Source organism: Brachyistius frenatus, unplaced genomic scaffold, assembly GCF_029030835.1.
Source record: "Brachyistius frenatus isolate BFR_SWC_R1_liver_20210118 unplaced genomic scaffold, ASM2903083v1 Contig_177, whole genome shotgun sequence".
Taxonomy (NCBI): Eukaryota; Metazoa; Chordata; class Actinopteri; family Embiotocidae; genus Brachyistius; species Brachyistius frenatus.
Window position 1 is genome coordinate 630,138 of NW_027210776.1, and position 22,363 is coordinate 652,500.

Genomic DNA, 22,363 nt, shown 5'->3' on the forward strand with positions numbered 1-22,363 from the left:
CGCGGACATTTTCTCAATTTGTTTGACCTCAGAAACTCAAAAAGATTTCTAAAATTTCAAGTTGTATTTTATGAAAATGAGTCCAAAATGATGCACATGACTCTCACAGCCAAAATAATGACGTTTCAATCTATGTGAAGTTTTATCGGCACATCAAGAGTGGAGGACGATCGCTAAATGCAGACAATAATTTTTACATGCAGATACGACAAAAAAAGTTTAATTCACAAAACACAAAATAACTTCAATACAACAGAAATCCAGGACGTCCGAGCGGGAACGGACTCATTTCAGAGCCCGGTCCGGTCACTGTCTTCATCTGGCCTCGCCGTCTTTGTCAGCCCTCATGGATCTCAGCTCCTGCTCCGTGGTCGACTGACTTCCTGACGAGGACGCTGCGTTCTCGCCGGCGTCGCGTCCGCAGCGCAGGCTGCAGGGCATCGCCTCCGTCAGGGCCTTCCTGAACATGGAGCTGGAGAAGACGTAGACCACGGGGTCCAGAGCCGAGTTCAGGAAGTTCAACCCCAGCGACACGATGTTGAGCTGGGTGAAGGTGTAGAAGGCGGCGCAGTCCCACGGGCGGTACGAGCGGATGATCCACACGCCGATGGTTGTGACGGTGGTGGGCAGGAAGCACACCATGAACACCACCACGATGGCGGCGCACACGCGCATGGCCTTCCGCACCTTGTCCGGTTTCCCCATCTGTCGCTGCTTCAGGAAACTGGAGATCCGGACGGAGCAGAACAGCAGCAGGGCCAGCGGGACGATGAACTCCACCACCGTCAGGATGCGGTGCATGGCCACCAGGATGAGGATGGCGCGGGACGCCTCCTTGTAGGAGGTGAAGAAGAAGCACTGGGTCTTGTCTCCGCTGCCCTTGATGTGGTTGTAAGCGAGCATGGGAACCCGCGGACTGATCACCACCAACCACACAAACACCGACACGTAGGCAGCCTGCCGCTTGGTCATGCGGTTGAAGCGGTGGTGAGGGTGGACCACCTGGAACGAGAGGACAGGGACGAGGCAACGTTTCACAAAGTCATCCATTACACTTTAACATGACCAACTTTTAGTGAACTATTATTATTCTTCTCTGCTTGCTAACCAGGCGAAGTGCCGGGTGTCTGTCGGCCTTCAGTAGCGACCTTACTGGTTATTATCATCACGCCTCTATCTTAGTTCTGGTTGGAAATTCGTCTTCTGCCTCACAAACAGTTGTTGACATGTCAAGAGCATTTTGAGATTTGATCAGATTGTGAAGGTGGATCAACAGAGTCTGTTCCTGTTGAACGCAGCGCAGTGCTGCACCCGGAGCAGCAGGAAGCAACGACCTTCGTGAGGAAGTATTCAGAGTGTCGTCTCTGGACCGACATCTGCTCCACTTTCAGGTTTCCATGGTGACATCATGAATGTTCCCGTAGCAACGGTCAGAAGAGGATCAGTCTCAGAACACCCGTCCTCCTTTCCTCACCTTAAAGTAGCGGTAAACTGCCACAACGGTCAAGAGGGCGATGCTGGCTGTGCGGTTGGAAAACATCAGGAACAGGTTGATCCGACATACTCCGTCTCCAAACACCCAGTAGCCCCTGAGCAAGGCGTCAATCCTCAGCGGCAGACTCACGAGAGCCAGGAAGTCTGCGATGACCAGGTTGAAGAGGAACAGGTTGTTGGGGTTCCAGGCCTTCAGTTTAAAGCAGAAGATCCAAAAGGCGAGTACGTTTCCCAGCAGCCCCAGCACGACATCGATGGTGAGGACTGGAGGGAGGATCACACCTTCCAGCTGAATACCGACCGGCGGGCAGCCACCTCCACCTCCACCTCCAGGCACGGTGAGGTTGGACAGTGTGGTGGAGTTTGGTTCTGGGAACATTTGAGCAAAATAAAATGATTCTGTCCCACCGGAGCAGGGAGATCAGCAGAGGCAGAGTTCAAGAGAAGTTGTGGTTTTGGTGGTTGCAGAATGAAAGGAAATCAACTTTATGACCACTCAAAGAATAGTTTCAAAATAATGGAAATCTGCCACTTCCTCTTCTCAACTTCTTCTTTTTTTCTGTTGCAAGAAATCTGTCAAAAAACCCCACAAAAGTTTAGTGTTTATCAATCAACCAGTTCCACTTTTTCACACGTCAAATAATGAAGAGTGTAATGTTTGAATATCTGAAACCCAACAAGTGTAATGATGAAAGGGATGATCCACAATAAAAAACAAATTCACTAATTAAATAAAAGCTCATAAATCTAGTGAAAGTAAACATTTATCAAATTTTTATAGTTTACATTAAAAATACATCCGACAAAATCTTTTTTTTTACAACCACAAACTAGTGCTATAAAAAAAATGTGTTTTGAAAAGTCAAATGAAACCTAAATAACATGCACGTCTCATTAAACAGTTATGTAATATAATTATAATGTAAATCAACACGCAGGTGAAATGAGACGACTGATGATCAGATGAACGGACTCACTGGTCAGGAACAGCTGTTGGACCGGTGCTGGAGGACGAGTGGCAGTGAGGACGATGTCCGTTGGTGTTTATGTCTCTGACAGCAGGATGTTCTCCTGTCGTCATCACGCTGCTGCGACACTTGTCCTGGTACACGGTGAACCGGGTCAAAGGTCACGTTTCCTGCGATGTTCTGGCCACCGCGGGGACAAATGTGCCGAAGACGGAGGAAGTTTTGAAATCACGGGATGCTGCTGCTTCTGTCGTGAGTGACGTGTCCTCATTTGACTAAAGTTTCAGACATTTTCTGACTCACAGCCAGAATGGTTCTTGAAAGTTTGTGAAATATGATCGAAAACAAAAGTAAAATCTAATCAAACAAGAGACAAACATAATATACTCGGTCATTTATTTATTGAGGAAAATGATCCGATATTACACGTGAGTTGCAAAAATATACACATTTTTAAAACAATAGCAGTAATTTCAAAGGTGAAATCAGAGATCAGGTGTTTACAGCTGGCTGGTTGATAATTTACCAGCGTTTCCACGGTAGGTGTTTCAGCAACAGCTCGTTTTCTGGATTCTCCACCGCAGGTAAAAAAAAACATTTAGTTTGACTGTAGCGACTGTGTTTGCTGGTTTGGATATAAAAGAGTTCGTAGCTTCACGTCTGTAAAATGGTTCTGATCCAGAAGTGTCTTCAGCTGCAATACCAGCGAGTTCCACTAGAGGTCGGCTCCAAAAAGCCTCCGGCTCCATAGACTCCCATTCAACTTCTCTCATCAAATCCAAAGTGAATAAAATGTGTCCATCAGTTATCTCGGTGTTGTTAGCTAAAGTCACTCCTTCTTCTTAGTTTTCTGGAGGTCCATCTGAAAATAATCCCTCATTCATTAGAAAAGAAGATTCAAGAAGACCTGGTTTTGGGGGCGTGTCTGTTTGATTTGATTAACAAACCAACAGGTGACATCACTGCTGGCTGCTGATTGGTTCCCACCTAAACGTGATTAAAACAACCTGATTTCTGTGAGACGGTTTTGAAAGCTCTCACTTTCTTCCTCTTTCTTTCTTTCTTTCTTTCTTTCTTTCTTTCTCTCTTTCTTTCTTTCTTTCTTTCTTTCTTTCTTTCTTTCTTTCTTTCTTTCTTCCTTTCTTTTCTAATCTCTCGACCAGTTTTCTGACGGTGAATCAGACCCTGTTGTGCGCTCAGACAAATAAAATTTGAAACGAACTGTTTTTGTCTTCGCCGGGATGTTTACAGCTGATGCAACAATTTTCAAGACGTTTAACCTTCTTGAAATGTTTCAGCTGAAGACGAAGCTTTTCCAGTTCAAAGTTTCAGTTTCAGTGTGTGTGTGTTAGTGTGTGTGTGTGTGTGTGTGTGTGTGTGTGTGTGTGTGTGTGTGTGTGTGTGTGTGTGTGTGTGTGTGTGTGTGTGTGTGTGTGTGTGTGTGTGTGTGTGTGTGTGTGTGTGTGTGTGTGTGTGTGTGTGTGTGTGTGTGTGTGTGTGTGTGTGTGTGTGTGTGTGTGTGTGTGTGTGTGTGTGTGTGTGTGTGTGTGTGTGTGTGTGTGTGTGTGTGTGTGTGTGTGTGTGTGTGTGTGTGTGTGTGTGTGTGTGTGTGTGTGTGTGTGTGTGTGTGTGTGTGTGTGTGTGTGTGTGTGTGTGTGTGTGTGTGTGTGTGTGTGTGTGTGTGTGTGTGTGTGTGTGTGTGTGTGTGTGTGTGTGTGTGTGTGTGTGTGTGTGTGTGTGTGTGTGTGTGTGTGTGTGTGTGTGTGTGTGTGTGTGTGTGTGTGTGTGTGTGTGTGTGTGTGTGTGTGTGTGTGTGTGTGTGTGTGTGTGTGTATGTGTGTGTGTGTGTGTGTGTGTGTGTGTGTGTGTGTGTGTGTGTGTGTGTGTGTGTGTGTGTGTGTGTGTGTGTGTGTGTGTGTGTGTGTGTGTATGAGTGTGTGTGTGTGTGTGTATGTGTATGTGTGTGTGTGTGTGTGTGTGTGTGTGTGTGTGTGTGTGTGTGTGTGTGTGTGTGTGTGTGTGTGTGTGTGTGTGTGTGTGTGTGTGTGTGTGTGTGTGTGTGTGTGTGTGTGTGAGATGACCGGGTATCAGCATGGATTAGTGAGTAAAGGTAAGCGTGTCTCCCTGTCGAGGCGGATTTCCATCCCTCTCTTCTCTCTCCGGTCACACACACCGACTTGGTTTAAACCGCCGCCGTCTCCTCTCGTCTCCTCTCGTCTCCTCTCGTCTCCTCTCGTCTCCTCTCGTCTCCTCTCGTCTCCTCCTCTCAGCCAGCTGCTGCCAGCTCTCCTGTGTGTGTGTGTGTGTGTGTGTGTGTGTGTGTGTGTGTGTGTGTGTGTGTGTGTGTGTGTGTGTGTGTGTGTGTGTGTGTGTGTGTGTGATTTTTTATTTATTTAGTTTCGCCTCACGTCGTTGTGCGATGCCATTTCTCCCTCAGGACGCTGAGCGCTTCGATGGGCTGTCTCTCCTCTACTGGTAAGATAATCTCCTCCTTTGCTCCTCCTTTCATTCCTTCCTTCCTTTCCTCGTCTCCTTTTCTTAAAAAGAAGGAGGAGAAAGTCGCCTCCTCGAGATGTTTTCCCGGCTGGTGTTTTGTGCCTCGTCCTCGATCTTTGTCCGTGCGGCTCTCAGACTTCAGAGGTGAAGCTGGTTCACCGGCGACAGATGCCTCCGAGTTTAAGTCCGCACGCTACTCCGTGATTCTGGGTCACGCATGTTAGAGGCGTGTTAAAGGCGGGTTACAGGACGGCGGCGCCAGCCGCTTCAAGAAGAGTTTTTGCTCCTTGTTTATTTCCATTTTGACTTTCAGAGGAACATTTTGTACGTTTCTCTGACAGCTGAAGGTTTTCAGATAAAACTGCATCGATCTACAAAATTATAACTGCAGAATATTTTTATTATTTTTAAACCACTGAAATTTTAATAATCACTTCATTTTTAATTGCGTCTGATTTGATGCTCTTCTTATTTCATCGTAAATTAAAACGTGAATTATTTTCACTCCTGCGATTATTTTCGTTCAAGTTTTGTGTCAGAAAATAGAGAAAATCTCTTATTTTTTTTCAGGTTTCAACCGTAGAAAATGAAGGAAACATTTAAATAATCTTTTTAAACAACCACTCGTTTCATGACTAATTCTCAGATCAATCCATCTATAAACGATCAAACATATTGACTCATCATTTCAGCTGTAGATTAAACATCTTTAGATTAATCACATAAAACAAGCGATAGAGACGCGAAAAGGAGTCGATGATGATCAAAAATGGAACTTTAACATTGAAAGCAGAGAAACTTGAGCTTTTTGCAGGATGTAAAACAGTTAATGGAAACACAGCAGGCAGAAATAAAGCAGAATGATCCTTTAATTTGTATCTTTAATTATTACGGCCAAAACAAATTAATATCATCAATATAAATCTCATGCATATAACTAAAACACTTTATTATGTGTTTGTTGTTTCCTTGTATGTAAAAACAAACTCATAGATCAACGTGTCCTCGTCTGACCCGCAGCATCACTCGTCTCCATGGAAACATCTGCTGCAGTTTTTACTGCAGCGAGTCTCCCCTTGCTTTTATTTTTTTCTTTCATTCCCAGCTCTTGTTTTGATTTGACACTTGAACATACGGGAGACAGCGAACCGACAGGAGGAGATTAAATATGCAAACAGTAATCCTCAGAGGAAGCAGCTCGCTCGTATTCACCGACACGTTGGGATGGAGACAAATCCTCCCGTATTTATTTAATATAATACTCGACCTGAAGCGACACTGAAGGAGATGAAACGCTTCGAACTGGGAAACTTTGACATTTATTGTCACCTGATGGCAACTGACCAATGAGGTGAAGGGGCCACAAACCTCCTGTAAAAACTCCTCCAATACAAACACCACACAACTATGTCCTGTCACAATTATTACCCAATCAGCTTTAAGAGGATTTTTCATTATTGGTAGAGTAGTTCTTTGTCGTCTGTATAAAGATCAGCTGAAACGAACAAAAAGAAAAAAGTCACATTTAATGACGTCAGCTCTTCTGCTGTGGTTTAATGGCACGTGAGCGGAGAATTAGCGCCACCAACTGTTCATCTCGAGGCGTTGAACTTCTGATATTTGACAGGTTGAATTTCGATGAGCATCGACATTAGTGACATTAACATTATTTGTGTGTGTAAATGGTAAATGGTCTGTACTTGTATAGTTTTATCACCTTTCGGTCTCAAAGCGCTTTAACATGTTTTTCCATTCACACACTAATGAGACAGATCACCATGCAAGGTGCTGCCATCAGGAGAACATTCACACACCGATGGTTCACCATCAGGAGAACATTCACACACCGATGGTTCACCATCGGGAGAACATTCACACACCGATGGTTCACCATCGGGAGAACATTCACACACCGAGTGTGTGTGTGTGTGTGTGTGTGTGTGTGTGTGTGTGTGTGTGTGTGTGTGTGTGTGTGTGTGTGTGTGTGTGTGTGTGTGTGTGTGTGTGTGTGTGTGTGTGTGTGTGTGTGTTATTGAACTACTATCAGAAAAACACCATTAACTCGTTTGTTGCAATTATTTGTTTTGTGATTATTCGTTACGATTGTGACACCACGACACAAAACAATGTTCCCTGGTGAAATGCTGCAGCCTGGTGTTACCGGGCCAATCAGCACTCAGCGGTGATGTCATCGTTGGTTTGTGGACGTCATGAAGCCTCCAGTTCAGCGGTTGGTGAATGGTTCAGTTCAACCTGTGAAGTATCTTCTTCTTCTGGTGTCCCTGCTGCTGACGTTCATGCTCTGCAGCAGGTGAGGTGGATTATCCGGCGTTAAGTGATCAGTTTAATAGTTTAATTGCTCCCTCGTGACCCAGCAGTCGGCTTCGCTGCCGTCGGGTTCTCGATGTGGAGCTGATGGTTTGAGCACGTTTGTAGAAAGCTGGATGTCGGCGTTGAGCTCGGTGCAGAGAGACTCCGGGAGGGATCACCGACTCCCACGAGAAGTCCAAACCGGTGAAGTGAATCAGTCTTAATGCTGAGATCTTAATCCTCCCGACCGGGCTGCGTGCAAACGGATCTAATCGGGTCCGCTGGCAGCTTGTTAATTTGCTGCAGGTTCAGTCTAAGTGCCAATATATCTAATGACCCTCCGAGATTCACCGTCTTCTCATTTTATTCACGCATTCATTAATTTGACGGCAACAAAGCTCATAGACCAACAGAACCGGACCAGAACCATCTTATCCAGTATTAATTACAGCACACGTCCACCAATCAAACAACCAAACAGTAAACATGTGAATTTAAAAACCAAAAGAACAACCACGGAAATGAATAGAGGATTCGTAAAGAGATAAAAACACAAACACCCGGGACGGATTTTACGGTTCTGAGTTCAGAGTGTCTCCGCCCGTACTCCACCAAGGGTCAAAGAGGTGGTGCCCCCCGCCTGTCACTCAAAACAGCCCCGCCTTTCATTCTGCAGAACTTCAAGCCTTAATCCAATTTAAAGCGCGAGTTCTATCAGAATTGTTCGAGTTGTCCTGCTGGTGTTTCTGAGGCGTCTGTCTTTGGTACGGTCACATAGCTCAACGTTAGCGTGCTCATGTTACTTCATGTCACGCTAAGATTGCCACCATACAAATAATAAACTCTATTCTTGGCAGCCTTTTCTCTGGCGCCACCTTCAGGCCAAAGTTTACATGTATTTTGTATCAGTCCAATAATTTTGTTTTCAAAGTTAGCGCTAGTTAATCCGGTATTGTTTGAGAAACGGAGATTTTGGAACAATAACTACGTCATACGGCACCTTCAGATGGATCATGTTATTATTCTTAAAATAAGCCTCTTCACAGAGATCAGTGACCTGGACTTCTCTGTACGTTATCCCTTTACAGAACACACCGTATCGATAAGCTGATATAGACAAAGATATAGGTGAGATAATCAGAGCGTTTCCATGACAACGGTCCTAAACATATACGGTGTCCACACAGCAGATGCATTTGAATTAAACATTTTTTTTTATCAGTGAGTTTATTTATCATCATTTTGGAGTTAAAGTCCAAAACTACAGTTAATGTTTGAATGTAGAAAAATTAATGAACACGTTCATTTTGTCGCCGCTATATTATTGTTATTATTATAGTTATTATTATTGTTATGGCGTTACAACAACGAAATAAGTCCGAAGATTTGTCAACAGATTTCAAGCAGAGTGTTTTTTCCCGTCCAACCAAATCAGTTAAATACTCTCCTTTTCACTCCCTGTGTCCTTTTGTTGATTTTGATTGGGTGACACCACGCTTGACTTCCTGTAATTGGCCGGATCACGGTTCAGTTGGATCTGGACTGAAACCAGAGACTTTGTATTGCAGGAGAGAACTTGATGCTTTTTCAATGGGTCAGTCAGAGTCAGCCTCTAGAGGCTCTCGGTGGTATTGCGTTTGATGCTCGACTAACAATTTCCTTCAGTCTTTCAGTTTTAACATTGACCGATCTTAAGTCACCTGTCTGGATGTAAAAGAGTTCGTAGCTTCAGGTCTGTAAAATGGTTCCGATCCAGAAGTGTCTTCGGCTGCAATACCAGCGAGTGCCACTAGAGGTCGGCTCCAACGGACGGGACAGGCAGGCGGCGGCGTCACGTCAACCACATCTGAGAAATCTCGTGGGCTTTAATCTCCACCCTTCTCACCCCGTAAATCTCTCCGCAAAAAAGACGAGCGCTCCCTCCGACAGAACCGGCGCCGCTTTGATCACCTTTAATCATCGCTCGTGTCTGTCGGCGCCGCCCGACATCCAGGTCACCGCACAGTTCAACCGGCGCCGTCGTTTCAGAGGCGACAGATTTTATTGGTTGGATGTGTGTGGGGGGGTGGAGGGGGACAATGATAAAATCCTGTGATGATTTGATTATTTTGTGCAGCAGCGGAGCTCTGAGGAGACGGAGAGAGAGAGAGAGGCTTTTGGACGAGGCAGGATGCTGCCGCATCTCTGAATCTGTTGTGTGTTTTTGCTCCGTTGCCAGGACGATCATGGGCCCGCACGGCATCAACCGGGCCGTCCAGAGGGTGGAGTTCAGCGACTGCAGGAAGGGACTCGGTGAGCGACCTCTCTGACCTCTGGCTCTCTGATGGAGACGGGAGGTTTGTTTGACGTGTTGATGACAGCTCGTTTTTGACCGACCTGAGCTCGTGTGTGTGTGTGTGTGTGTGTGTGTGTGTGTGTGTGTGTGTGTGTGTGTGTGTGTGTGTGTGTGTGTGTGTGTGTGTGTGTGTGTGTGTGTGTGTGTGTGTGTGTGTGTGTGTGTGTGTTCACAGGTGTGAAAATCATCGGTGGTTACAGAGAGATGACCGGAGAGGAGTTCGGCATCTACATCAAGCGGGTGATCGCCGGCGGTTTGGCCGCTCTGGATGGTACGTTGTAGATCTTTTTTTGTTTTTTGTATTGTCTTGTTCTGGGACATAAAAGTTATCATTATCTTTATTGTCCTTCCTCACCTGTCCATCCATCTGTCTGTGACCATCACTCTGTGTTCCAGGTCGGCTTAAGTCAGGTGACCTGATTTTGGATGTCAATAACATCAGTCTGATCGGGGTGACCAATGAGAGGTGAATTAGACTGTTTGTGTGACTTTAAATACATTCTTAGTCTCCGGGTCTAAAAAGTGAAACCAGTGCAGTGTCTGGTTTGATTGACATGCCTGGTAGTGCAGTTAGGTCTCTGGGGTAGGTGGGCGGGGCTTAGTGTCCAAATATAGTCACCTCTGGCCTCCAAACAAAACATGACGGCAACGGTTTAAAGTGGCAGACTGCACCAGCAGGCCTGTCAGTCAAGCAGCCACGCCCCCAAATATACTGTTTTTTGAGGCCTGATATCTAATGAATGCTGGACTTATTTTCAGAAGGACCAGAACACAGAGTTTATCTAATGACACCATGATGACTGGAAACATTTACTGACTTTGTATTTCTGAAGACAACTTGATGCTTTTTCAATGGGAGTCTATTGGAGCCCCTGGTGGCCCTCAGTGGTATTACACTTTAAGGGATTATGCGTTGGCTTCACTTTTCAAACCCGGAGATGACGAACACTTTTATATCCAGTCTGTGGACTTCGTATTTCAAGAGAAGTCACATTTTCAATGGGAGTCAGTCAGAGTCAGCCTCTAGAGGCGCTTAGTGGTATTGCGTTTGATGCTCGACTAACAATTTCCTTCAGTCTTTCAGTTTTAACATTGACGAATCTTAAGTCACCTGTCTGGATATGAAAGAGTTCGTAGCTTCAGGTCTGTAAAATGGTTCTGATCCAGAAGTGTCTTCAGCTGCAATACCAGCGAGTGCCACTAGAGGTCGGCTCCAAAAAGCCTCCGGCTCCATAGACTCCCATTCAACTTCTCTCATCAAATCCAAAGTGAATCAAATGTGTCCAGCTGCTTGTTACATCACATTACACCTGTTAATGGTTCCTGCGTCCTGATAGGGCGGTGGAGATCCTGAGGACCGCCTCACTCTCTAATCACATGTCCCTGCTGGTTGCCAGAGATGAAGAATCCAGGTAAACAAATGTGTCACTTTTATTGTGAAATAAACCCAGGATGCTAAAGGGTGCTAATATTTTGTTGAAAGGGAGGCGCAGTGGTATATGGGAACCACATTTTAGTCTCTTTTAAGCACTTTATTTTTTGTATTTTTTTGTAGCACGAGTTGAAATACGAAAAATAACAGAAAAACAAATGAAAATACAAAAAAGAATGAATTAACAGTTGCGCAAATTTTAACTGCACTGCTTGGACTGAAGGATAAACTGAGGTCAACACAACTGTCCAATTTTTGTCATCATATCTAAAGAACGCTTTGATGGAATTTCTTCAAATTTGGTTCACTCGGACTGAAGGATTAATTGAGTTTTGGTTTTGATTTTGGTGGTCAGATATCACTGCTACCTCATGTCCATCCCATCTGTCTGTCCCGTACTCATGAATATCTCAGGACCACTGTGGAGGAATTTCTTCAAATTCGGCACAAACTTTCCCTCTGTCCCAAAGATGAACTGAGTCGATTTTGGTGGTCAATGGTCACTGTGACCTTGGTTTTTGACATGTTTGAAACTGGTTTCATGTGTGGGTTTTGGACTGGTTTTCAGCCCAGTTTTGGACTACTTTGAGATGGACTTTGCTTTTGAACTGGTTCTAGACTTGGTTTAGTACTGATTTTGGACTTGGTTTTTGACCACTTTTAGATAGACTTTGGACTAGTTTTAAACTGGTTTTGGACAGATAGACTTTGGACTAGTTTTAAACTGATTTCTTGGTAAATGGTATAACTTGGTGACTCTAATCTTGGGTGTCCATCTTGAAACTGTGCTGATTGCAGAGATCTTCTGTGTGTTCGGGTTCAATGTGTGTTTGAAACATCCACTTCCTAGAATCTGTAGCTTATTTTGCAGCAACATCCAGATTTGAAGCATCGCCTGTTGTCATGGCAACAACTTTGTGTTCAATCAGAATCAGATTTACTGGACAATCTCCTTCAAAACCGTTACTATTTTGGTGTAAAGGTAATTACTTCTGACTCATTACGTGGTTGTTTGCGTGGTTCCAGTCGACTATCTTTGTATTTCTCCACTGCTGAAGTTCTGTGGATGAAAATCTTAAATAGAAACACCAGCAGGGAGCCAGAACATGTGCAGGATGTTTCCCCTTTTTCTCAACTTGTGCCCTCCAGCTCACCAGAGACAAATCCAGGTGTTCAGACATTTCTGAATAATTAAAAGGAGCTTTTTCATCTTCTTGGAGCGTCTCATTCAGTGAGAACAGTCGGGATTCTTCACCAAGATGGAATCTCCTTTTTATTCCGACACCAGCGGACGTTTTCGGAGCGCCGAGGACAGACGGGTCTTCTTACCTCCGGCCCGTAGAAACGTCAGGAGTTTGATCCGTCCTCGGTATAAACTCGGAGCTGAGGGTGTGTTGGGCTGACAGGCGGGAGGTAAACTGACCTGGCACTCTGCTGTCGCCGCCGCTTTTCCACATCAGCTCAAAGTCGGCCTGACACAATCGGGACACGGAGCTGTCGGTCCACAGGGAAAAGAGCTGCAGCCCATCACACAGCTCACAGATCAGCAGAAACACTCCCAGCAGGCTGCCGGGGAGGCATCGCAGAGTTATTATGACATTAGGGAAAAATCCTACAACACCCAGAAAGCTTTGCTGAGCAGGACAGGTGACAGATGATGACAGAAAACCTGTTGACAGCTTCCCATCTGTCAGAAATGTTCTCCGCCATCTTGTTCCGGTGACCTCATTTACAAGCAGTGCACCAGTGGGTGGAGATGTACTATTGAGGCCCCGCCTCCTGCCCCGCCCCTCGATCCCAAACTGAGAGCACAACTATAGATGAACCCCAAAGGTTAAAGCGGCTTATTACAACCCATGTTTTTAAAAGTGGATGTGGCTTCTGGGGCTGAAAAGGGAAGTCTGAAAATGTAATACCACCGATGGCCACCTGGGGCTGGCACCAAAAAAACTCTGTCTCCAATAAATTCCAATAGTGTGTGTGTGTGTGTGTGTGTGTGTGTGTGTGTGTGTGTGTGTGTGTGTGTGTGTGTGTGTGTGTGTGTGTGTGTGTGTGTGTGTGTGTGTGTGTGTGTGTGTGGAAGCAGCTTTGGGCCGACACGTCAAACGTCGGAGCTCGACCTCGATTGTTGTGGCGATTTGTTTCACACTTTAAAACAAATTATGATGATTGTGTGCAGCTGGCGGCGGGCGGGTCGCGGCGGGGACAACGTGATGCAATCATGAAGCTGGGATTTTGGTTCAGGGGTCGTCCCGAGGAACAAACGCGGAGTTTAAGCTCACTGATGGAGTTCAGGTGGACGGAGGGGGAGATTATGTCATTTTGAAACTGCTGTACAGACGTGAACCATCAGGGTGCGTTCAGGGACAGTTAGTTTACTATGGATCACTGTTCAGGACTGTTTCATGTCCTGATAATAACAAAAGAAGAAAGAAACTTTTCATTTATTCCCTCACTAATGTTCAAAATCTAAGAAAAGCTCATATCTTTTTCATCTTTTCTTTCTTGCAGCTGTTTTTAAATTCTGAGCATTACTGGCTGATTTCAAACTACAGATTTACTAAACTAACCCAACAAAAACATTTTAAAAAACGTTTTGACTCCCAACAAAAACGTTTTGACGTTTTGACTCCCAACAAAAACGTCTTGACTCCCAACAAAAACATTTTGACTCCCAACCAAATCAAAGTGACACCCAAAATGGCTGCTCACACCTTAACTTACAAACTTAATTTAAAATTTTAGTGTGAGAAATTTGCTCTCATGCTTAACAAAAAGAAAAAAAGACACAAAAGTACCTCAATACTGTCTCTTATACAGCCAACATCGTTTTGTAACCATGGTAACATGTAGTGTGGGATTTCAGGGATCGTCCCTGATACATCACACAGCAAACATGAGTTAAAACTCGATATAAATTGTCCCCATAATATCAGTTCCAGTTCCTGCGTCTCTCCGTCTCAGACAGATGAGGTCGTTTTAATAACCAACATTATCAGGTGTTTCTAGGAGAAGGTCAGTGAACGCATCAGGTTCTGGTTGGAATGATTTAATAAGAAATAAAAAAGTATCTTGAGACACTCTTCCTGCAGTTCTTTATGTTTCCTCTTAAAGAAAGCAAAGTGGCAAAGTTCAGATGGAGATCAGTGACCTCTGACCTCTGACCGCCGGATGTTTTCTCCCTGCGGTCCAGCAGATCCTGTTTAAAAGGCATTAAGGAGGGATCAGGCTGAGATCAGCCGGCGCTGTGATGAGAGGCCTCAGGTTTCCTCAGCGTCCATGTGAGGGAGACAAACGCTCACAGATCAGTTCACAGAGAATAAAACAGGAAGAGACCACGGTTTTATTTCAAACGTAACAGATTCATTTTCACAGCTTGTTTATTTTTCAAATAATTTCCTTGAAATATTCCTCATCAACATTTTCTAACAATCAGCTGATATTTTGATGTTTACTTCTATAAAATGTAACGCTGGATTATTTTACATTTTAGTTGTAATATTTGTGTTGTGGGGACGTAAATCTGTTTGGATTTGACTTCCTGTCGGGGAACAAAAACAAAGTTCCCTCCAGGTGGATGGTTAAATGTTAAATGTTGGTATGAAACCTGGTTTTAGTTCGCGTGTTCAGATGAAACGTGATGTTTCTTCAGGAGGGAGTTCGCTGAGCTGATGGAGAAGTACGGCTCCAACAACGTCCCGGCTTCAGGACGGATTTCTCCCACGCAGCTCTCCACAGGTAAAACTCACCTGCACAGGTGAGCTCACCTCACACACATGCAGGTAGAAACTTTTTTTTATTTTTCCTCTTTTTTTGCCGCTTTACTCAATTTTTCTCAGATTTTTACATTTTTGTCTCTATTTTTCACAGTTTCTTTTTTCTTATATCTCTGTTTTTTATTTTTATGTTTTTACTATTTTTCACAGTTTTTTGTTTGTCTCTGTTTATTTATATATTTTTCTCTATTTTCCTTTTTTCTTTTCTATTTTTATCAGCTTTTTTATTCTTTTTTTTTTTTGCATTTCTATTTCCGTTGAGGTTGAGTTTAAATCTTACATGAAACTCTAAAAATATTTCCAGAAGGTTTCCTCACTTTTAAAAAGGAGGATCTCCTTTTTCTAAAACCTCCTCCTCCTCCTCCTCCTCACCCTCCTCCTCCCCCTCTCCCACCTCTTCCTACTGACCTCTCGTCTTTCTTTTTCTCTGTGCTCAGGAAAGGTGACTGACACGGCCTCCTCCTCCTCCTCCTCCCGGTCAGAGAGCCCCCAGCTCCTCAGTCCTAAAGAGGGGGTCACCGCCTACACCCATGCCCCCCCTTACTCTGCCAACCCCCCCTACGCCATGCACGCGGCCACGCACGCCTTCAGGTAGCACTAATAACTTCCTCTTTAAAATCCTTCATTTTTAGAATGGAGCCTGGTGTGTGTGATTATTGTTCTCGTGTTATTGTTGTCAGTTAATCAACTCACACATAAAAAGTAGGTCAGATTCTATTTATATCAAATTAACAGCTTTTAATTTAGCAAAATTCCCACAATTTTTCCTTAAAAACTGTCGTTAATAGAAACTCTGTTGAAAGTATGACATCATAAAGTCTCCTTTCAAAATAAAACTGATTTTATTACCAAAAATAAGTGTTAATTTCACTTTTAGACATTTTTTTTTTTATCACTTTGAGTTTCAAACAGAAAGAAAAACACATTACAAGTAGAATATTTCTGGGATGTTCAGCTAATTAATTTATAAATTTTACCTAAAAATAACCTCACTAAAATCTTCACAAATTACATCATAATTTTGGAGAAAATTCACCAGAAAATCAAACAATTTTTGGTTTGATCTTTTCAAAGGATGAAGATCTGAGACTTTAATCGAGTTATTTTTCAATGAACCTTGGTGCCTAAAAACAGATGACAAGTCAAATATTTCTGTAATTTTACTTCAAACTAATGTACTTAAAAACTACATGTTACGTCGCAGTTTTTGAGAAAAATCTGCTGCAAAATGAAATATTTTTGATGCAACAAAAACCTCCTTGAAATCCTGGAGGGACTGAGGGACTCTATTTGATAGTTAATAGTTCAGACTTCTGAGGACAGAATTCAGAATTTAAAAACACTCGGAGAGTCGAGAAAAAGTGTTTTTTCTGTTTTTAGATGGTCGTTACATAAACTGTTAAAACTGCATGGAAACACCAGCAGCAGCTAAAAATAGGGAAACACATCTTCAGCGGTTTCAGGGAGGAGGAGGAGCGGGAGGAGGAGGGAGAGGAGAGGAGAAGGGGGAGGGAGGAGGGGGTAGAGGAGGAGCGGGAGGAGGAGGGGGGAGGCAGGAGGAGAAGGAGGGGGGAGGATTATGTTGACTGAATGTAAGCAAGGTTTTTAATCCCCCCCTCGTCCCCCACCCTCTCCTCCTCCCACAGTGACAGTGTCATTCAGTTGATATGTGTTGCCAAGGGAACAGGCCTGGGGCTCGTCATCAAGGGCGGAGCCAACCGAGCCGAGGGACCAATGGTGCTCATTCAGGAAATCATGCCTGGAGGAGACTGCCAGAAGGTCAGTCGGGGTCTTATTGATCCAGAACCGATCGATCGATTGGAAACGATTCTGAAATGGATCGATGAACAGAGAGAGGACTGATGACAGAACTGTCACTCCTGAAATAAAACTGGTCTCAAACCGGAGCGTCTTTCAGGCTCCTTCCTGTTTGGAAGTCATGAAATGAAAGTGTCATTTCTGAACCTGACGGTTCCCGTGTGACGGTTCCTGTGTGACGGTTCTCGTGTGGTGGTTCTGTTTCAGGACGGCAGGCTGCAGGTCGGCGACCAGCTGGTGTCCATCAACAAAGAGTCTCTGATCGGAGTGACGTACGAGGAGGCCAGGAGCATCCTGACGCGCACCAAACTCAGGTCCAACAAGCCGACATCTGTTTTAAGAATCTTAAAAATATTGATTTCTATTGGTTTAATAACATTTCTTTGATCAATGATTGGATTGGTTGATATTGGTGTTGCAGACCCGATCCCACGGTGGAGATCGCCTTCATCAGGCGGAGGTCTTCCTCCAGCTCCAGCAGCGGGCCGCACAGCCCCATCTCCCTGCAGGGGCCCGGCGGGGGAGGAGGGCCCCAGCCGAGGGCCCCCGGGCTGGGCACCGCGCCGCCGCAGCCGGCCGTGGTCACCAAGATCACGTCCAGCCGGAACCCGGCCAGCGAGACTCTGCCGGCAGTCAACGTCACCCAGGTTTGATGATGTCGTCTGGATGCTGCAGAAAAACCTGGATTTAAACTGAAGATTTACAGTTTTGATTATTTTTATCTTTGTTGGTTGTTACTCACATTTCAAATGAGCACAAAACATTCAATAGCTGCTGAAATATTTTGGTTGAATCCCTCCTCATGGCTCTAAATGAAAGAGTCTGAAGGAAACCATGAACGTCTGTTTAAAGTTACACGACGATCCATCTGATGTTTGTTGAGATATTTCACTGATCTAATCAATATGTTCATGTTTGCAGGTGCAGATTTCTCCAATCAGAACAGAGACGTGCGTCTCCTCCCCACCGGAGAGTGACATCATCCCTGATACAAACCCCGGTGAGAAATTGCATCAGGGCGTTCTTGAGATGTCGTGTTCATGAGAATGGGACAAACGGATGAATATAATCAGACCATTTTTGGGACCAAGTGAACATTTGTGCCAAATTATTTTAAACAAAATTCAAGGTTTTTCTGAGGTGTTGCATTCCCAAGATTGAGACAAATGGATGGGATGGACGTGAGGTAGCAATGACATCTGACCACCAAAATAGAATCAATTAATCCTTCAGCACAAGTGAACGTTTGTGCCAAATTTGAAGGAATTCCAACAAGGAGTTCTTGAGCTATCATGTCCACAAGAATGGGACGGACACGACGTCACAGTGACCTTTGACCCCCAAAATCACATCAGCTCATCTTTGGGACCAAGTGAACATTTGTGCAAAATGTTAAGAATTTTTTTCAAGGTGTTTCTGAGATTTTTTTTATTAAGAATAGGACAGGTGGCTGGGATGGAGATGAGGTCACAGTGACCTTTGATCCCCAAAATCTAATCAGGTCATCTTTAGGTCCGAGTGAACATTTGTGCCAAATTTGAAGAAAATTCATGAAGGTTTCATGAGATATCAAGATCACAAATATGGGACGACCATCTGAAAAGTCGCTCCTTCAGAGGCTTTATGGATAAAATTAGACCCGCCCACCTGTCCGCCCTCCACCCCCCCCCTCCCCCTCCACCCTGTGAGGTCATCGGTTCACTGTTCCTCTCATTAGTTGGTGAGTGAGGAGAAGAACTGTGAAAAGTGAGGTGTGAATCCGAGCGTGGACTCGAGGAGGCAGACAGATGGTGGCCGCCCGTCGGAGGAGGAAGTGAGGCGGGCGGGAGGTCCGGCCTGTGATTGGCCGCAGAGGTCTGAGGCGTCATCCCGTCTCTGCGTGCGAGGAATCCTGAGGTGTAACTGCAGACGGTCGTGTCGGTCGTCTGACGTCACGGTTGCAGACGGACAGACGGAGGACGAACGGAGGAGAAACTCAACAACTTGGGACATTTCCATGGGAACGATTTAAACATCCAACCTGACATCTGTTTGTGTTTGAGAAAATAAAACCGACATTTGTGTGTTCAAACGCTCCCTGAGGTTTGACCTTTAACCCCGCTGACTGACAGTCCAGAGTTCCTAAGCTGTGTGTGTCTCTGCCTCCAGATGGCGCCAGCAGTCAACCTCCTCCGAGGAAACGCCCGCTCAGCACCAGCTGTCGGATCAAACTGGAGCGCTTGGAGCAGGTGAGCGTTCGGAAAGAAACCTACCGAGCCTGCAGCAGATTATTATTGTTGTTATTATTGTTATTTATATTATTATTATTATTATTAAATAATCAGCAGGACAAACTGACAACATAATAATAATAATATCATAATAGCAGTGAAATAATAGATCATATATAACAATAATAAGAACCAATATGAATGCATGAAATAATCATTGAATGAAAGTACATTCATGAATACATCCATCCATCATCCATCCATTATCCATCCATCCATCATCCATCATCCATCCATCATCCATCCATCATCCATCCATTATCCATCCATCCATCATCCATCCATCATCCATCCATCATCCATCCATCATCCATCCATCATCCATCCATCATCCGTCAATCATCCATCCATAATCCGTCCATCATCCGTCCATCATCCGTCCATCATCCGTCCATCATCCATCCATCATCCATCCATAATCCGTCCATCATCCGTCCATCATCCATCAATCATCATCATCCATCCATCATCCATCCATCATCCATCCATCATCCATCCATCATCCATCATCCGTCCATCATCCGTCCATCATCCGTCCATCATCCGTCCATCATCCATCCATCATCCGTCCATCATCCGTCCATCATCCGTCCATCATCCATCCATCATCCATCCATCATCCGTCCATCATCCATCCGTCATCCACCTTGTATTTCAGATTCATCTTCAAGTATCTCCAAGTCTGCTGATTTATATTTATTTGCTCCGTTATGAACTGAACATATTTATGACAGGTCCTCCAGTTTCATGGTTCGTGTCTGTTTGTCAGCATTTGTTTCACCCCTGCGAGCGGTGTGTATTGATCTGTGTGTGTGTGTGTGTGTGTGTGTGTGTGTGTGTGTGTGTGTGTGTGTGTGTGTGTGTGTGTGTGTGTGTGTGTGTGTGTGTGTGTGTGTGTGTGTGTGTGTGTGTGTGTGTACAGGCTCTGGATCTGATTGGTTTGAAGCCCACAGAGGCTCAGCAGCAGGCGCTCAGGTCCAGACTCCGAGCGGATCCGGCCGGGACGGTGGCCTTCGCAGGTGAGAACACGTCATCTGTCGCTTCCTCGGGTTCAGGTCACCTTTAAATCAGCAGCTTCAGGTCGGACGGGAACTTTAATATGTGCACCGTCATTTAAAGGTACTGTTCTTCATTTCTCTGAGAGCTGGAGTTTTCTTTCTAGATGATGCTTTTACACACAAACTGCAGGTATTTTGCAGAACTTTGACTATTAATGGAGTATTTTATCCAACAGTGTATTATATTTATGTTTCCTGTATTATATTTATGTTTCCTGTATTATATTTATGTTTCCTGTATTATATTTATGTTTCCTGTATTATATTTATGTTCCCTGTATTATATTTATGTTTCCTGTATTATATTTATGTTTCCTGTATTATATTTATGTTCCTTGTATTATATTTATGTTTCCTGTATTATATTTATGTTTCCTGTATTATATTTATGTTTCCTGTATTATATTTATGTTTCCTGTATTATATTTATGTTCCCTGTATTATATTTATGTTTCCTGTATTATATTTATGTTCCCTGTATTATATTTATGTTCCCTGTATTATATTTATGTTCCCTGTATTATATTTATGTTTCCTGTATTATATTTATGTTCCCTGTATTATATTTATGTTTCCTGTATTATATTTATGTTCCCTGTATTATATTTATGTTTCCTGTATTATATTTATGTTTCCTGTATTATATTTATGTTTCCTGTATTATATTTATGTTCCTTGTATTATATTTATGTTTCCTGTATTATATTTATGTTTACGTTAACATGGTGAACTCAGTGATGACGGTCACACCTGGAAGACTTCCTCATGATGTCATTAAAGATATGCTGAAATGCTTTAGTGAAACGATAAAGTGAAGGTGGAGACTTGTTCCAACTTCAGGTCCCAGAATCTGTCGTTAATACTTCGGTGAGTCGATGGATCATCTGTTGATGGATTATTTGCTGCTTGCTGTGTTTTCTCTCTCCAGATGTGGAGAACCTGATCAGGGAGCTGTTCAAGCCTCAGCTGGACGAGCTGGCCGCCGCCCAGCCGGGCGCCAGCTTCACGTCGGACGACCTGTCCGGCCTGTTGGAGTCGCCCATCGACCCGCGGGTAGGAGACCGACCGCCGCGCGGCGAAACACATTTAACAATGAATGGATGCGACTCGTGTGTGAGACGGATGTAAAACAGGAAGTGACTCAGCTGCTTCCTGACGTATCGACGCTCCCTCATCGATCTGTTGACCTGCGAGTGGAGTGGATACGTGAGCCGTCCAATCAGCACGGCACCGTACTGACGGTCGATCGCAGCGATCACACACACACACGCACGCACGCACGCACGCACACACACACACACGCACGCACGCACGTACGCACACACACACACACACACACACACACGACTGTCAGTGGTACTTCATGCTAACTCTCAGAGGAAAATCAAACATGTTACTGGATTTTACACTCAGAACATGTGATCAATACTCAGAGCTCTGGTCAGATAATCCAGATTATTCCCTTTGAATGACCTACATGACGTCACTCTATGTTCCTTTTGATTGGTTATTATTTTAAGAAACGCACCTGACACTTACTTTGAACGATGAGGGGAGATCAATAAGTTGATCAAATGTCGTCTCCTGATCAACATCATCACTGAGTTCACCACGTCAACGTGACCGCTGCTACGTGAACATTAGTGATGTCACCATGGAAACCTGAAACTGGAGCAGAGAAACAGCAGATTTTGCGAAGGAACATTGTCACCACGCCTGCCGACAGCCGAGTGTTCCTGAGCCCACGCGGTGATTTCCACTACAGAAACCCTTGATATGCTTCAGAAAGTCTACGGCGATGAAGTGTAAGCGTGAACGAGCAGCTGTGTGGTTTACAGATGTTAATATGTCGTGTTCGGTTTGTGTTTCCGTGCAGCCGTCGCTGTCGGACTCGGAGGACCTGGAGGAGACGGAGAGGCTGAGGAAGGAGCACATTGAGGCTCTGAGGGAGATCAAGAGGCTGCAGGTAAAGCCACGCCCACTGGCTCCGCCCTGGAGAGGGTTTCAGGAAGTGTTAGAATGTTGACATGTGTGCACTTCCTGTTGACGTGTGTGTACTTCCTGTTGACACAAGCCCATCCTGTTGACGTGTGTGTACTTCCTGTTGACGCTGTGTTTGTCCCGGACTCTCTCTCCTCTGCAGGAGCAGCTGGTCGAGTCTCAGAGAGTTCACCATCAGATGGAGGAGGAGCTTATTAAGGTCAAACAGGTGAGTCACACCTGCAGCACCGGTCGGGTCTGAACAGGTGACAGGAAGTGAGATCCACGTTAGAACTCATTGTTCGGTTGCTCTTGGTGGTTTGGTGGTTCTTTCAGTGGAGCTCGTTCAGCATATTAAAATACGTCTGAACTCTGTCCTTCTTAACAAAACACAAAGATGCATTTTTGTCACAAAAATCAAACAGC

At 44.5% G+C, this 22,363-nt stretch overlaps 2 protein-coding genes across 4 annotated transcripts in view; one reads left to right on the top strand and one right to left on the bottom strand.

Moving 5' to 3' along the window:
* Positions 1 to 253: 253 nt before the first annotated feature.
* Positions 254 to 1,873, bottom strand: LOC138632211 (hydroxycarboxylic acid receptor 2-like). The gene is made up of 2 exons (XM_069717566.1): positions 1,475 to 1,873; positions 254 to 1,002 (listed from the first exon to the last, which is right to left on the bottom strand). Exons 1-2 carry the CDS (start codon positions 1,871 to 1,873, stop codon positions 316 to 318), a joined length of 1,086 nt encoding a protein of 361 aa, XP_069573667.1. The 3' UTR covers positions 254 to 315.
* Positions 1,874 to 4,765: 2,892 nt separating this feature from the next.
* Positions 4,766 to 22,363, top strand: part of stxbp4 (syntaxin binding protein 4) — a 27,728-nt gene continuing 10,130 nt past the window's right edge. The window contains exons 1-16 of one of the 3 annotated variants that reach the window (XM_069717580.1): positions 4,766 to 4,937; positions 9,487 to 9,560; positions 9,779 to 9,874; positions 10,000 to 10,069; positions 10,941 to 11,015; positions 14,688 to 14,773; positions 15,249 to 15,402; positions 16,458 to 16,590; positions 16,837 to 16,943; positions 17,051 to 17,276; positions 17,551 to 17,629; positions 18,778 to 18,857; positions 19,822 to 19,918; positions 20,886 to 21,010; positions 21,834 to 21,923; positions 22,101 to 22,166. In XM_069717580.1, the coding sequence (XP_069573681.1) occupies positions 4,882 to 4,937; positions 9,487 to 9,560; positions 9,779 to 9,874; positions 10,000 to 10,069; positions 10,941 to 11,015; positions 14,688 to 14,773; positions 15,249 to 15,402; positions 16,458 to 16,590; positions 16,837 to 16,943; positions 17,051 to 17,276; positions 17,551 to 17,629; positions 18,778 to 18,857; positions 19,822 to 19,918; positions 20,886 to 21,010; positions 21,834 to 21,923; positions 22,101 to 22,166 (1,614 nt within the window). In that variant the 5' untranslated portion in view covers positions 4,766 to 4,881. Of the gene's footprint in view, positions 4,938 to 9,302; positions 9,315 to 9,486; positions 9,561 to 9,778; positions 9,875 to 9,999; positions 10,070 to 10,940; positions 11,016 to 14,687; positions 14,774 to 15,248; positions 15,403 to 16,457; positions 16,591 to 16,836; positions 16,944 to 17,050; positions 17,277 to 17,550; positions 17,630 to 18,777; positions 18,858 to 19,821; positions 19,919 to 20,885; positions 21,011 to 21,833; positions 21,924 to 22,100; positions 22,167 to 22,363 lie in introns of those variants that run through there. The other 2 variants (XM_069717581.1, XM_069717583.1) reach the window with 2 other exon arrangements.